The sequence below is a fragment of the Ipomoea nil genome, unplaced genomic scaffold (assembly GCF_001879475.1).
Source record: "Ipomoea nil cultivar Tokyo-kokei standard unplaced genomic scaffold, Asagao_1.1 scaffold2926, whole genome shotgun sequence".
NCBI classification, from domain to species: domain Eukaryota; kingdom Viridiplantae; phylum Streptophyta; class Magnoliopsida; order Solanales; family Convolvulaceae; genus Ipomoea; species Ipomoea nil.
The window spans coordinates 4,124,049-4,141,325 of NW_017619354.1; the positions used below are offsets into that span (position 1 = coordinate 4,124,049).

Below are 17,277 nucleotides of genomic sequence, written 5' to 3' on the forward strand. Positions count from 1 at the left end.
TTACTGCATAAATCTTTATGGCAAAAAAAAAAAAAAAAAAAAAGAGACCAAACAAAGTCATAACTCAAATTTTAAGTATCATAACTCAAAATTTTTAACATAAACTTATCCAGCATCTAAGCAAGTCTTGCCAAAATTATTCAAACTTTCGAAACCAAACAAGTTAATTCATGATCTAGAGACCCTTTTCAAGCATTGCTCGAACCCTCATGGGGAGTCCATACAGCCTAATAAATCCAGCAGCATCAGCCTGGTTGTAAAGCTCCCCGCTCTCAAATGATGAGATATCTTGCCTGTACAAACTGTAGGGACTTTGACGACCTGTCACTGTAACCGACCCCTTGTAGAGTTTGAGTGTCACTGATCCAGTTGTCGTCTTTGTAATTTCCTTCATGAAAGCGTCATATGACTCACGAAGTGGATCAAACCACCTGCCTGCATATACAAGCTCAGCATAGTCAAGCGCAATGGAATCCTTCCTTTGCATTGCTTCACGGCCAATTGTTAGGGACTCCAACTCACGCACCGCTGTAAAGAGTATTGTACCCCCTGGAGTTTCATACACTCCTCGGCTTTTCATTCCAACAAGCCGGTTCTCAACCATATCTATACGGCCAATTCCATGTTTCCCACCAATTTCATTTAGATGAGAAAGAAGAGTTGCAGGGGATAGCTCCTTTCCATTGACTGAAACAGGAAGCCCAGCAACTATCTCAATGTTTACATACCTATATGGAAGGAAATGATCAGGCATCAGCACATGACCAATCAAAGCAAGAAATTGAAAGAAGAAAAAGAAACGAACTCGGGCTTATCAGGAGCATCTTCTGGGTCAACCGACATCATGTACATATCCTTCTTTGGCTCATTTGCAGGATCCTCCAGAATATCCCCCTTCAGTATCATTTTTAAGAAGTAAATATGACATCTTCTTAGTAGCATAAATATAAAAAGTGTACAGGGTCTTTTGATGGTTGGTTCATCGGGACAATGTGGTATTTATTGGGTTCATGGCACAAAAAATAGGATATATCATTATTCAGAATTTTTCTGAAAAAAATTAAAAGATAATTAGGTAGTTCTACAAATGAGAAATTATTTCTGACCTATTCTTTACTTCTTTTACCTTGCTATGCAATTTCTTCTTAAAAGGTAAAATATTCAATTAGTAGCAATTTCTTAGAGAAAATTTCAATTTTGATCACACGACTATAGGGGCTTTGTTAATTTTAGCACCTAACTTTCAAAAGTGTCAATTTAGTACCTTAAGTATGTAATTTTTGTCAATTTTAGTCACTCCGGCCAAATTGCCATCAAATTTGGCCGGAAAAATTTAGTCTAAAACTCTGAGGGGCAAAAGACCATTTAGTCTAAACTCTGAGGGGCAAAAGACCATTTAGTCTAAACTCTGAGGGGCAAAAGACCATTTTGCCGGTCAAATTTGGCTTGCAATTTGGCCGGAGTGACTAAAATTGACAAAAATTACATACTCAAGGTACTAAATTGACACTTTGAAAGTTAGGTGCTGAAATTAATAAAGCCTCTATAGTCGTGTGACCAAAATTGAAATTTTCTCCAATTTCTTATCTCATCTTTACATTTGATGAAATGATGTACTTAACTGTAGGTGAGTACTACACAATCTCTTTTATACCAAGATCCTAACAAAAAAAATGATTAAAACTAAGTTGAAATCCAAAGCAGTCAACCCAAGACCCCCCTTGAAATTTTAAAATGTTCACCAGATAAAATGTCATAGAAATACCAGTCTGGAGTGGATGTTTTAGCTGATTAAGTAAGCTATAGACATCAACAAAAGTAGGCAGATAGGCAGATAAGTAAAAAGACAGTTCTACCTCATGACTAAGATGCCAAAGATTCCTGTCTCTACTATAGATGGACTTCTTTGTCACAGGTACAGGAACATTATGTTTCTTTGCATATTCAATAGCATCTTCTCTTCCCTTAATGTCCCACTCTCTCCAGGGGGCAACAACACTAAGTTCGGGATTCAGAGCAAAGAAGGTAAGCTCAAAGCGAACCTGTAAAATAACCAAGGCCATATTTCTAAAGATGGAATCAAAGAGCAGGTCCAATGCACTCTGCAAATCATAAAGGAACATGGAAAAAAGAAAAGAAGAAGATCGTAAAGCATGCCTGGTCATTTCCCTTCCCTGTGCATCCATGAGAAACAGCATCAGCTCCAACTTCTCTAGCAACATCAACCATCGCCTAACATTACCAAAAATGTAGTAGATCATAAGTAATATAGAGTAGAAGACAATACAGAGAAATATACAACAATTGTATTAATGAATGACCTTTCATTAGATGAAACTGAAAACATTTTTTAGAGCTGATCATGAACAAAATGTGTGAAATTATTCAATGCCACATACAAAATGTTTACAAAAATCTTATGAGATATTTTTTTGAGTGAACTACAGTGCCCAAATCGTAAAGGCAGCCATCTACATCCAATTGATACATCCACGCTTCAAGATGTAAAGACTAAATAAAAAAATCAATCATTAAGATCTGAGTGTGTAACTAAAATGAGCCAAATGCTGCACAAATAGGAATTGAGAAGTAAAAGTTAACTCCGATAAACCATGGTGGGCTTAGGGTATAGAACAGTAAAAATAAGCTTGTTTGTTTGAGAATGCATGTGTGATAGAGAAAAACAGAGCAATAGCAAATAAATCAATTATACTCACGTCCTTGCACTTCATACCTTTGCAATAACAGGGCGTGCCATTGAGGTTCCAAGCAAGTACTTCCTCTCGTAGATTGCACCAGCACGTAGGCATGGAAATATATAATCCTTCACAAATTCCTCCTTCAAATCCTTCACAACTAATTGACAAGCTCCACTAGCCTTGGCCTTCCCTTCCAAGCCTTCCAATTCCATATCCCCCTAAGAAGTTAGGAGTCAAAAGAACCAACAAGTTCTAATATCAACACCAACTTAACATACAAAATGACCAACACAAAATTCTAAGCATGCATATATTTGAAATGCAACATACTTGGCCAACATCTGCAGTGAAACAAACAACCTCACAGCCATAATTTTCCCTGAAAGCAAGGAAAATTCTTATAATACAAGGAAGTAAAAACTAGAGTACTTTAGCAATTGCAGATGAAATGGTAAAGTTATTCATGTGAGAACAAATATTAGCAGAATGCTACAGGCTCTTTTTCTTCTTCTTCTTCTTTTTTTTTTTTTTTTTGAAACATATCTTAAATGGAGGATTTTATTAACTGTACATCTTGAATGAGCTGAAAATCCAGTCAGAAGTGTTCTGTGTATTATGCATACCTTAGCCAAGGAACAATAACAGAAGTGTCCAGACCACCACTATAAGCAAGAACTACTTTATTCAATTTTTTAGAAACTTGTTTTTCAGCAGCAGCAGCAGTTGTTGTATGCTTATCAGTATCACTTGTCAAGACTGCCTGGATCGCTGCAACAATCAGGAAAAAATTGATAGCTCTGTGGAATGATAAATACCAAACAAAGAACATGAAAGTAATACCAAAAGGGAGAGGATGAAAATTGCCTGCACTTATTTTCTTTAAGTTTTAGAATAGATGTTATTTTATTTTACATTATAAAAATGCGCAGGACAAAGCAATCAGGCATCAGGCATACTTCTAAAAGTCGAGATCAATAATGATTGAAAATCTGTAATTCTGTATACACAAACACCCACAAGGATATCATATGGTTCATAATCAGTCTGACATACTTCAGACAGTGCAAGTTTTAGAAAACAAGAGTACCTATAGAAGCTAAGACCAGCCGCAAAAGGCTAACAGAACTCTATAAAGCCTATCAATCTGGTAACTAAACTTTTATAAAAATAACATGGAATATTTTTAAATGATGCAAACAAATAAATAAATAAATACAATCCGAGGATTTAAAAAAAAAAAATACTTATGACTTACCATGATTATTAGGAGGCAAAGCTAACTTCAAGCTTCTCTGGACAATCGAATGACCAAGAAAATCACTTGTTTTTGCTCCAATCTGGCATAACCCAGGCATGTAGAATAAGTAAAAGGAAATGTAGCCTATTAGATGTAGAGAGGCAGATCAAGTTAATAACCTCTTGTACTGAAGTCGACTTCCATGAATAACTTGGTTTTTCATCAAATCTATATGAATCTGTATGCAAAATTGAAAAGCCAGGTTCAACAGTAAATCATCCGCTAAAACCGACTACTTGGAAGCAAGAGATTGCATCATGCAAATTTAACCGTATAAATAATAAATACAATAAAGACACATTACCTTTGGTCACTGATCCTCGGAAAAGTGGATTAATGCGAGAACACGAAGAAATGGCCTGAAGATGAGCCATCGTCGACTCACTGGCAGATTTAGGTCAGGGAACCTGTACGGCAGCACCCAAAAACAAAAACAAAAACAAAAAGTGAATAAGGCCAACTAAATCTATGCGTGCGAGTGTTTGAAATAGCTTATGTGGAACTGTGGGTGGATTTAACAATTAAAACAAACAGTAAAGTCAACAATGGCGGTAAACATTTCGACGTGCGTTTAAGCGGACGGGAAAAATGGCGGCCGCAAAACTGAAGAAGCGGGAAACAATGGCGTGAGTGATGCACCTTCTGTGTTAGGAAGGGGCGGTTATAGGTGGGTTTAGGGTTTTGGAGGGAGAGAGAGAGAGCTGTATAGCTGTACCTGAAAAACGGAAATGCGTATGACCGATGAGGATTGCGGAGGCGCAGTGAGTGAGCCTATCACTCCTATGAGGGATTGGTGAGTTACCAGAGTGAGTAAAGTAAAATATTGTGAGCAAATATCAATTTTAAAGTAAAATATTGTGAGCAAATATCAATTTTAATTTTACGAGTATTAATAAAAGAGTAAATACTTAAAATGATCGCTCGACTATAGTTAAATTCTCAAATTGATTCTCGACTTTTAATTTCAACCAATTAAGTTTTTAACTTTGCAATTTTGACACAATTTGATCTTCTATATATTTGACCGTTTGTTGACCGCGATCTTTGAGGATATATATGTAGTTTCACGTGCAAAGCTCAAGAGAACGCTCTTGGAGGTGACATCGTTGTTTCGGAGGGGAAGTGCTTATCCGCTTACTGGTTGGAGATCACGAGCCGGTTCAGCTTAGAGAACGCTCTTGGAGGTGACAGCGCCGTTTCAGAGGGGGGAAGTGCTTCTCCGCTTGCTGCTTGGGGATCCCGAGCCGGTTCAGTTTGCCTACATCGCTTGTAGTCACGACTTTCTCGAAGAGCCACTCCAGGGACTTCGGCGATCTATCTATCAAAAGCTATAATCTCTCCGGCATGGGGTGCAGCGCCGGCAGTGGATTCAAATGTAACAGTGCGGTCTAGAAATGCAACCGGAACCTTAAAAAATCGACGATGGACCATGAAATTACATATATATCCTAAAAAAAGCCCAGTCAACAAACGGTCAAATAGACAAAGGACCAAATTGTGTTAAAATTGCAAAGTTAAGGACTTAATTGGTTGAAATTAAAAGTCGATGACCAATTTGTGAATTTAGCTATAGTCGAGGGACCATTTTGGGTATTTACTCTTAATAAAATGATAGTTTAAGTTTAGATATTTAATTTCTATTAATTTTTATTCATAATTATTATTTTAGTATCAATTTTTATCAACGATTACTATTTTAATGTCAAAATTAATCACGTTGGTCATTCTTTCGTTAAAGACATGTTAAAATATGAAATTATTAAGGATATTTCCGTCCTTTTCAAATTAAGATCCTTATTTGAACATGAATAATGGGATTTAAACCCTAAAGTCTATCCCAACTCACAATTCTCCTCCACAAATGAAGGTATGATTAAGATAAGAACTGTGAATTGGATTCGTGCTAAAATTAGAATCTTAAGCTGAAAGTTATGAAAATGCCCTTAAAATTTTTAAATTTTGACATGTCTTAAATGGAGGGGTGACCAACGGGATTAATTTTGGTACTAAAATAATAGTCGTTGATGAAAATTGGTACTAAAACAATATAGTCGAGTGGATGAAAATTGATATAAATTAAACATGTGAACCAAAACCATCACTTGTGAGAATCAAATCCGAGTTATCCCATAATTCTCCCCCACAAAGAGAGCCCATTTGCCACTTGAGCTACCTTGTTGGGTTAGACTCTCATATAGGAGATTGTGAATTCGAGCCTCAGTGGAGGCGTTATTGACTCTTTGTGCTTCAGTAGTTAAGAAAGTAGTTATTAACAGATACTACATTGTGTTAGAATAATTATACAATATTATAATTGTAATGATCTAACCTCGTAGCGGAAGCATAGGAATCGAGCAAAACTCTAGCCATAGTTGATACCTTTGTGTATTGCGTTGTGAATAATCGTAGTAGCAATTCCTGCATAGTAACATTGTCTCCCACTTTTTCTCCGGACAGTATAGATGGTGTGTTTCAGGTGTTCCGGAGCAGTGGTAGGACCTAAACTTATATAGCCTTATATGCCATCAATATAGGCTTTGTAACGGAAAACGTTATTTCCGTTACAACATTAATGCTATCACTTAATAATCATAAAGTTCTCAATTAAACTTGCACCACATTAAAGTGACTTAATGAAAATATTGTTTACATTCTCCCACTTGGTGCAAGTATAAACTTTAAAGAAATAGAAAACATGAACGTAACCATAGAGATAGTTCCTCTCAATGGGAGTAGTATCCACTATGACCACAATGTAACTTTTTCTCTAAGTACTTTATGTCTTTATGTGGTAACAAAACTTAATGAATAAACCTTATGTTCATTCTTGATTATAATTAGTTATCAAAAACTAATTATTGCCTCAATGGCTAAATTTGGCCTAATAAACTTGCACAACTTTATTTGTACAGTATTAATGGAAAAATGTTACAATTTCCACTTGGTGCAAGTATTGGCACAACCCTTGTTGAAGATCAAAAAACATGAATCATAGTTGTATGTCCTCTAAATTAAAGGGTGAGTGATACCATCTATGCATCACATGCATTTTGATTCCCAACTCAGGTCCTTTATGAATAAACCCTACGTTTATTCTTGGTCCAACGTTAGGGATGTTTCTCAAATAAATATGCGCATAATCATAGGAGAAACCATCCAAATTATTACATAGAAGTGACAACATAAATGTACGTACAATATGGTCATGTACTATGTATGATCCCTAAAATTCTTATAAGCATGCCTTAAGTAGGAATCCAAAACTATTAGCAAAATGCTAATATATAAATGACTAACTCATTATCTTTAATATTATCGCTGACAGCTAAGTTTTCAGAGTTGACACGTCTGTCACTCCTACTCTCATTAATCTTAGCCAAAGATAATAATTGAGTAGTCCATATTCCAACGACTTAGATAACAAATTCATGAGTCTAAGCCCACAAATGGAACTTTAAACATACACCTTATAAATGATCTCCAAAACAAAGGAAGGAAGCCCAACTTTCATGTCATAGAGCAATACCGAGGATTTATTAATGTAACTTTATGAAACAACAAAAATATTGTATCATCATAAAAAAATCCTCAAAATTCATCTATATGAACCAACATCATGAGTCTTTGCATGCTTTATGTCTATCAAATTGAATCTTGAACCTTTTAAATCTTAATGGCCCAGGATCAATTTGATGAGACGAAAGACTCCAATAAATGCTAAAGAATCTAACTCGTGATAGTTCACCATAAACTTAATGCCATTGTTATAATAAAAACTATTAACGTTGTTACAACATTTTCAGAAATATGTTGCACAACTTGTAGCTAGTTCAACAAATTGAACTATTGATTTTACAATAACAAGGCAATGTGTCTTATCCTTGAAGTGGGGCAATCTTGAAGTGAGACATCTTTAATGATCTTTCCAAATGATCACTCCCACTGATCAAATGGGACATCTTAGTGATCTTTTAAATGATCACTCCCACTGATCAAACCATTACTCCCACTAATAAAGTTATTCTTGAGCATAAATGATATACACACTAATGATCCTCAAGTCCAACTAACTTAACAAGGATTATAATTCCCCACCATAGTTGGACATGTTAAATATGTACATGTAACAGGCACAATTTCCAACTACTTAAACAAATTAAATTGCTTTAGTTGAAAATTGGCAGATATGTACAATTCCAATATAAGGATCCAAAAGTATATCATGTCTAAAATTCAAAATCTCTACTGTGGTTGGGTTGAAAAAACAAAGTAAGCCACATACAGTAACAATTTCAAGTTACTAAAGTTTTGGAGGTTAACAAAATACATGTGTTGCCAATGCAACCCATGTGAAATAATATAGAATTATAACTGGCCTTAAAGTTATAAATTCTAAAATTGGTATGATAAAATTTTATCTTGATCATCAATTTAAACAGGAGAATCCAGTGACATAAAACTTGCTTGTAGGCTAAAGATTTATTCAATTAGACTCGACTGAGGCTTTATGATAATCAAATAGAAGAATCTAATGACACAAAACTTGCCTGTGGGCTAAAGTTTTGTTCAATTAGACTCAACTAAAATTTTATGATAAAATTATTATCAAAGTGGATAGAAGAATCTAGTGACATAAAACTTGCCTGTGGGCTAAAGTTTTATTCAATTAGATCCATCTACAACTTTATGATAAAACTATCAAACCATGTTCCTTTTCTTAATCCCTGTGGGTAAATTAAGAAATATGATTTAATATTTTATCTTGACTATTTACATCAATATAATAAAATTCCTGTAGGTAAATTTTATTATACTTTATGTAATTAGTTACAAAGTGATCAAAATAACTTAATGATTTCAGTTATGAAATTGTATTGATCACTTGATATTTGTACACAAAAGAATATTAATGTACCAAGCTATTAATCCAAATTTCTTCCATACATAATAAATACACATAAAAGAAACTAGACTAATACCACAAAATGTACACATAAAAATACTTTTGAATATGTACATATATCATAACTTTATGATAGAAGACGCAAATTTATTTATATTAAAACCATATGTTAAATAAATTGACCTTCCTATCTATAATGATAAAACTCACCAAAACTATATTCCGACGCATAATTGCCTGTGGGCTAAATTATGATCATAGTTTGGTGTTTTTACCCTAATTAATTATATAAACATAACAAAATTGCCTGTGGGCTAAATTTTATTATATCATATAATTAATCACAATCAATACTTCTACTGTATGTGATCTCACAAAATTTCAATTAATCAAAGATACCGTGGCTATTACTTAATTAATCAAAATTATAAGATCACTAGACAATTTTCTTAATATCTTAGGCATCAACTTTAAAGCCTAAAAACAATTATGCAACAATATGATAAACAATCCCAAGTGTACTCCCAGAAAAGTTGGTTGGGACGGAGCCTCATTAAAAATAACCAACTCCTTAGACAGAGTAATGTTTCAAGGGAACTAGTAGCACATTGGCCCCTTCCCGAGAAACTTTTCACCGGTTCATATTTTCTCACACTAAATGCATAATTGACGAGCAATCTTTCCAAATCTTTAATAGTTCGCCTATGGAAAGACTTTTAATCTCAAGTGAACATTCTAAACGGTCTAAATGTGCTTAAACATAATGCACTACCGTTTATTATTCCACACACAAGGTTCACCTTAACAAGGAATTATTATAATTCCTAACTTATGCAATTCCAAAGGCATTATCAAATTCACATAACTAGAAAATATAATGTTATGCTAGTGAACAATTATATGTGAAATTCAATATGCTCATATCCAAATAAATTGTACATCATAATAATAATTTAAAATGAGCTATAAAATTATTATTCAAATAACAACATAAATCCAAAACTTGAAGGATTATAAAATTTGAATAAGAATTTATAATAACCATATACTTTTCAATTATTGAAAAGTTTTAACTTGTAGGCCCAAAACGAAAGTGATTCAATGCATATAGTAAACTTTATGAGAACTAGCTTAAAATTACAAATTCTAACCATATCAAAACCATATGATATGTTGACATTTACAAAATAAATTCTCACAAACTAAATTGCATAATTTAAACCATAATATTATGCACTTAATTTAATTATATGCATAAAACAACAAACTTAAAAATATGAATATAAAATCAAATATTCATACTCAATCAAAGTGGGCATCACAATCCAAAAACAATAATGATAGTAACGGCACAAAACATTGATCCATCGGTTAAAAAACCAATAACGTTATTACTATAATAATTCTAATAATTATTACATAACATCAATAACAGAATAATCAATTTTCTTAATTGTAATCGAACAATATTTTTAATAATAACAATAATAATAATAATAATTATTATTATTATTATTAAATGTTACATAATATTGTCATTATTACCATAAATTTTTTGGATAAACAAATTCAATAAGAATTACAAAATATAATTCTTAACATCATAATTGAAAATATTATGGCAAGACTGAAATTAAAGCAATATCAAAAAGCCATAAACATATGTATTTTCCAAAATTGTGATTCAAAATCACACTCCATAATTAAAATATTATTGAATTATGGCAAAATTGCAAAATTATGAAATTGCCATGAATAGCCATAAAAATCACATAATATTATGACAATTAGGAGATCTAACATGGAAAAAAAAATTGCTAACACCGCAAACCTTTAAAACATTTTTCGGGAAAACTTTAAAACTTAATAAAATTAAAATCCGAAAAACATTAATGTTGAAAAATATAATAACCAACATTTTCAACTTTAATAAACTAATATAAAGGCATAATTGAAGTGGTTCTTAACTGAAACTATATTAATGCAATTATTACAAAAACAAAATCATAATGCAAATCGAATGACTAGAAAAAGAGTCAAACAATTACTTATGGTAACAAAGTAATCAGCTCCAACTAACATTACTATTACCATAACAATTGTAACAATTGCTAATCATCCCAATCAGTCACAAATATTATTACCGAAAATAAATGACGTTAAATTGTAATAATATCAAGCCAATATTAAGCTGAAATTACCATTATATTATTTTGTATCAAATCATGGTAATTCAAAGACAGCCAATAAAGGAAACAAAATATATAGATAGGAGATCCCAGATTATCATATAAATGGCGCACATATATTGAAATTACCATTAATGGGTGGTAATCATTCCTTAGAAGGTGCATAACATATCAATTAATGACAAAAATTTCGAAACATGCATTTAAAAAAGGAAAGACAGGTAGGGAGAAGTATTCAAATGCATGCGCATACCTTTGAAAAAAAAAAAAAAAAAAAAAAAACGCACCAGAAAATGGAATTCTTAATGGAGAATTGATGATGATGACATATCATGCATCTCTTTAACTTTAATACAGCAAAAACGCAACCCTGTGTCTCCTCAGCCAGACGTTTCTTAATGTCTCAAGTTTGTGGCCAATGTTTTATTGATATGAAATAGATAGATGCCAACCAACAACCGCACCTTGTCATCAGTCGTCACCAAACTACATCGCCAGTGGAAAGCCTCAATGCAATAGTGAAGCTTCTCCCCAAAATCCATGCCAACAACGATAGCTAGGGGCGGCCACTGGTTGTCACATAGATAAACAAATGTAGGCTACATATTCTTAGCCTTGTCGGATCACTCGATAGTCCGAATCCTGATGTCGCTTTGCCATTGGACTCGATCTATCAGTGACAAAGGGGGAGCTTCGATCTAGCCGAAAGCTTTCATACACGGGTCTAGAGCAGCCCATCAAGGCAGCCATCGTAGCGACCTAAAGGCAGTAGCGTCCGCCGCTACAACTGTCCAGCCAACAATACCAAAACTGGGAAGGCAGGTTGGAACTGGTGACATAATCGCAGCATCATGATGCTGCCCTTTGCCACTGCCAACCATTTCGACGATGACTGTTGTGGTGACGAACTGACAACACGACCACCAACAACCTCTCTTCACCCTTATATAGCGTTTGTTCCCGGCCAGAATCAGCGAAGCCCATCACAAGGGAAACCTACCGCTTGCAAGAGATCTTTATGATGAGAGGAACCACAACATTTCCAATTGGCGGTCGATCGTGTTTAATAACAACCACACTCAACGGTGCTCATTGGCGACAGTGATATCAACAAAAAACTCAATGAACGACAATAATACCAGGCAAGCAACGTACAAAATTTTATGGCATCCAAGGCATGCATAAACAGAAATATATTCAGCAAAATATATATTTCAAAGTGATGATCAAGTACACAGAGATAAAACAATTTTATAATCCTTGTTAATCAGCCAACGCACTTCCAGCTAGGGCCCATTGGGCACAAAGTACTTAGAGATAAAACATGCTCCAAGAAAAAACATAAGAAGCATCGCTAGACCAGACCAACCTGAAGGAGGAAGAGAGAGAGAAGCTAGCCAGCCCGATCCGCCGTTTTGCCTCAGCGCAACCCCAAAGCTTGAGGAGCAAAAACCAGCGCCGGCGACAACTTGCAGCACCGAACACCATCCCCACCGTCGTCGACATACGCTGCGCGTCTCCACTCACTGCCAGTGACTCCAAGTCACGCCGTCGTTGTTACCGACAAAATGGAAACCATAACCGTCGACCAACTCCGGCAATTCTCCGGCAAATCGAACAGCAAGCAATAATTCCAAGCAAAATTTTCAAAAGAAAATAAATCATGTACAAAACTTAAGGTACACGAAATTAATTTTTTTTTTTTTTGAAATGATTTTTGTATCCAAAACAATACAAACTAGGCAGAGATCATTAGGGCTCTGATACCAAATGTTAGAATAATTATACAATATTATAATTGTAATGATCTAACCTCGTAGCGGAAGCATAGGAATCGAGCAAAACTCTAGCCATAGTTGATACCTTTGTGTATTGCGTTGTGAATAATCGTAGTAGCAATTCCTGCATAGTAACATTTTCTCCCACTTTTTCTCCGAACAGTATAGATGGTGTGTTTCAGGTGTTCCGGAGCAGTGGTAGGACCTAAACTTATATAGCCTTATATGCCATCAATATAGGCTTTGTAACGGAAAACGTTATTTCCGTTACAACATTAATGCTATCACTTAATAATCATAAAGTTCTCAATTAAATTTGCAACACATTAAAGTGACTTAATGAAAATATTGTTTACACATTGTAATAGAGTCAGTAGCATTCAAAAAAAAAAAAACAAAAAAAAAAAATCAAAACCGTCATTTTACTAATACTCTTGGGACCAAAATTGGTATTTACTCTTTTTGATAATCTCTTATTCCTAATGAAGTTCGTGACTACCCGGAAGAGGCAAAATAAGATGTCAACATTCTCTTTCTATGTTGGTTGTCTTCCTTTTCTGGTAGAGAGGAGGTGGTGGTTAAGTTCTTATGACCACTTCAGTGGTGGGGGTTTGTAGATGTTGGAGTTGAATGATGGTTTTGAAGGTGCAATGGAGTTTGTTATTCTCTAAGTGCCACTGTCCAGAGACTTATGTTTTTCCATAAGACTTAAAAAAAAAAAAAAAAAAAAAAAAAAACACTTTTGTTTCATCAATCTCACTCCAACAATAGAGTTTATGAAATACCGAAGGTTAAAATCTTGTGGCCAAATGACACTCGGGTTGGACTCCCATATGAGAGGTTGTGAGTTTGAGTCTCAGTAGAGATATTATTGGCTCTTTATGTTTCAGTAGGTTAAAAAAGTAATTATAAACAAATATTACATTGTAATAGAGTCAGTAGCATTCAAGAAAAAAAAAAAAAAGGCTAAAACTTTTCTTTTGTTTGTACTTCACGGGAGTTGTTTGTTAGAATAGTCAAAGTGCCTAACAATTTAAAGATAGAACCCACCAAAATTTACCCATTTGGCAAGCTTAACAAGGATTGTTTCGTCCCGCCTTAAGTGGATAGTTATGCTGTGCATCCGTATGCACCATGCATGGTGCATATAGATGTCAAAACGACGTCGTTTTATTAAAAAACGCGCGTCTCCCCTTTTAAAAAAATTTAGGTTCGATTCCCAGCAACAACATTATATTGTTCATTCATTCTGGAATTTTAGTTCATAGATTATGGAATTATAGTTCATTGATTATGGAATTATAGTTCATCGATTATGGAATTGTAGTTCATCGATTCTGAAATTTTAGTTTATAGATTATGGAATTTTAGTTCATTCATTCTGGATTTTTTAGTTCATAGATTAGATTATGGAATTATAGTTCATCGATTATGGAATTATAGTTTATTGATTATGAAATTTTAGTTCATATGTTGTTGCTGGGAATCGAACCTGATTTTTTTAATAAGGAGAGACGCGCGTTTTATTAAAACAACGTCGTTTTTGCATCCGTATGCACCATGCATGGTGCATACATGGTGCATACGGATGCACAGCATAATTTGCCCCTTAAGTCCACTAAATTTCTAAAATTTTTAATTTAATTAAAAATTTATTTAAAAAGTTAATAAATTCATACTAAATAATTTGAATAGTTTAAACATACATTAATGCATTTATAAATTGTTAAACACAATAATGACTGATAAAATACACAAATCATTTATAAATTGTTAAACACAATAATGACTTATAAAATACACAAATCATAATGAATAATCAAATACATAATGTATAATCCTTAAATCAATTAAAATTTATTTATACAATATATTAATTACTAATACACTTTTAAATATAAATAAATAACTAAATATATACACTAATATACAACACTAGGTTGGCCGTCAAGTTCATCCTGCCAGAGATTTGATAAGTTATAAAACTTAGAATCTGCCTCATTCTATTTGTAGAACAGGGATTAAAAACCTATTTTGATTCTTTAAAAAAAAAAAAAACCTACTTTGATGACTTTATTGTTTATGTGTTCTAAGTTTCTATATAGCATTTTCTCTCGATGTATAGGGTTAACACAATTATTAAGATTATTTTTGTGTACAAGTCATAATTCGCTTTAGAATGCGAAAAATGTCCAATAAGCATCAAAGGGTTCTTAGCTTAGTGGTAGAGTATTTGACTGTATATCAAGAGGTCATTAGTTCAAACTCAATGGGGCCTTTTGTGGATGACAAATTATGTTGTGGAAATCTTATTCTAAAATTATGAACACATAATTCTATAATTAAGGGCATAAAGTTGTGAATATAATTATAGACACAATGTGGACACGGTTTCACAGCATAACGATTGATTGTGGATATAAAGAATCGTGTCCACTTTGCAAGGTGGACATGATTTCACAGCATAACAAAGATCGAGGTCCCTATACTATAACGTTTTGTTTAATTTAGTCTTTATACTTTTAATTTGTTCAATTTAGTCCATGTACATTCAAAAGTGGTGCAATTAAGGACAATAGTTAACAATCTTAATATTACCGTTAATTTAGATTACGTGGCGCTGACGATTTATAAATATTTGAAAATTAATTATTTTTACCATCAATATATTAAATTAGTATGTCCAAAACAAATAATTACAACCATGTTCCTAATGAGATTTGAACAATTGTTCTTAGTTTCACCTCTTTTTAAAGTAGAGGAACTAAATTGAACAAAATACTATAGTAGAAGGACTTCATAGGTACTTTGACCATAAAAATTTGATAAGTGGCTTGCCCTTTTGTTTTCTGTCGGTCTCTGTATTTCTGCAAACGTTTAGAGGTATTAAGTTTTAAATTTAATTCTAAAAGCACAAGACTCTGTGGCCCAATGGATAAGGCGCTGGTCTACGGAACCAGAGATTCTGGGTTCGATCCCCAGCAGAGTCGCCATTTGGATAATTTTTGTTCCAGCTCAACAACCAAGATTTGTGCTCTCTCAAGGGTGGGGTGGCATTTCTTTCTAAGCCAAGAATTCATTAACATTACAAAATCTGGAGTGGTTAACCTGTTATGCCTCAGGCAGGCACGAGGTGGACTGTCTGGTTTAGCATGCACCATAAACCATCATAAATACCTTTCTAAATATCAGCTCTTGCCCACTTTCTATGGTCTTTTTACGCAAAACAGGGTGCTAAGTTAGAGCAAATCCAATTTTTGGGGTTTTTATTGGTTTTTGTCAGCACGATTTGGATTTGGGAGAGAGGAGAGAGAACAAGAGAATAAAAAAATTAAAAAGAAAAAAACAAAAACAAAAATTCAGGTACGCGTCATGCGCAAAACAACGAAGTAGGCAATTCTTTTGTGAGACAATGAATTTCACAGAAATCATGCGTAAAACAACGAAGTAGGCAATTTTTTGTAAGACAATGGATCTCACAAAAATCATGCGCAAAACAACGAAGCAGACAATTCTTTTGTGAGACAATGAATCTCACATAAATCATACACTTTGTAGTAATTTTTTTTCACTCTCTTTTCTATCTCCTCTCTCCTTCACATATGTATTAAAGCTGCAGAGACATTTTTTTTTTTTTTTCAAATGAGAATGTTCTTAGAGATTTCCTCTTCATAAACGGACCTGAGAGAATCTTCCATTATAGATGCCAGATTCCTTAACTTTTAAAGATTCTATATTCATGTAATTACCTCTCACTTTTAAAAATATATTTTACCATCATATATTACCATCTTGTATCATATAATAAAAGTACAAGTATTACTTATTAAGTTAGTAACTATTCATTTATTGATCAATTCTGCTACTGAATACTTAAACAAAAAGCACTATACAAAATTTGATAAATTTAAAATATTAACATAAAATAAAATATAATAATTTTATTACCTGATTTCTTACCGTATCATTAAAAAAAAAAAACAATGTAGCCAAGAATAACATTAAAAATAAATATTAACTAATCAATTAAATTAAATATAGTAATAGAATAGCTAATATAGAAATCCTCTAAAATCTGGTTTAATTTCACTTTTTAGGATGATTGGGTAGGCTAATACAGAAATAAATTACTATTTCCATCTTATTTACAGCAATTATAAATTATAAATGTGCTCAGTATATTCTAAGGATATTTAAAAAAAGAAAAAAGAATCAAAGAAAGATTGTGAACTTTCCTTTCAAGATCGTGAGAGTATGAACTTACGGGTCGTTTGGTTCACGGAATGTCAGATTACTTTAGGGAATGTTAGATTGCTGGGAATGTTAGATTGCTGGGAATCTTAGATTCCTGTGTTTGGTTAAAATTGGTGTATGTTATATAATCATGTTTGGTTTAGGTTTATCTTTTATA

The 17,277-nt window shown here is 33.4% G+C and overlaps 1 protein-coding gene and 1 non-coding gene across 3 annotated transcripts; one reads left to right on the forward strand and one right to left on the reverse strand.

Annotated features, from left to right (window-relative positions):
- Positions 1-96: 96 nt before the first annotated feature.
- LOC109161857 (argininosuccinate synthase, chloroplastic) lies at positions 97-4,812 on the reverse strand. 2 transcript variants are annotated; one of them, XM_019310396.1, is made up of 11 exons: positions 4,722-4,812; positions 4,301-4,411; positions 4,116-4,174; positions 3,955-4,036; positions 3,323-3,467; positions 3,030-3,078; positions 2,735-2,917; positions 2,158-2,232; positions 1,857-2,042; positions 806-894; positions 97-728 (listed from the first exon to the last, which is right to left on the reverse strand). In XM_019310396.1, exons 2-11 carry the CDS (start codon positions 4,368-4,370, stop codon positions 176-178), a joined length of 1,491 nt encoding a protein of 496 aa, XP_019165941.1. In that variant the 5' UTR covers positions 4,371-4,411; positions 4,722-4,812; the 3' UTR covers positions 97-175. The 2 variants fall into 2 exon arrangements, with proteins under 2 accessions (XP_019165941.1, XP_019165940.1); XM_019310395.1 differs by having other exon boundaries at positions 4,301-4,403; positions 4,712-4,794.
- A 10,971-nt stretch (positions 4,813-15,783) lies between these two features.
- On the forward strand, positions 15,784-15,856 carry TRNAR-ACG. Its single transcript has one exon. It is a non-coding gene; the product is annotated as a tRNA-Arg (tRNA).
- The last annotated feature ends 1,421 nt before the right edge of the window (positions 15,857-17,277 follow it).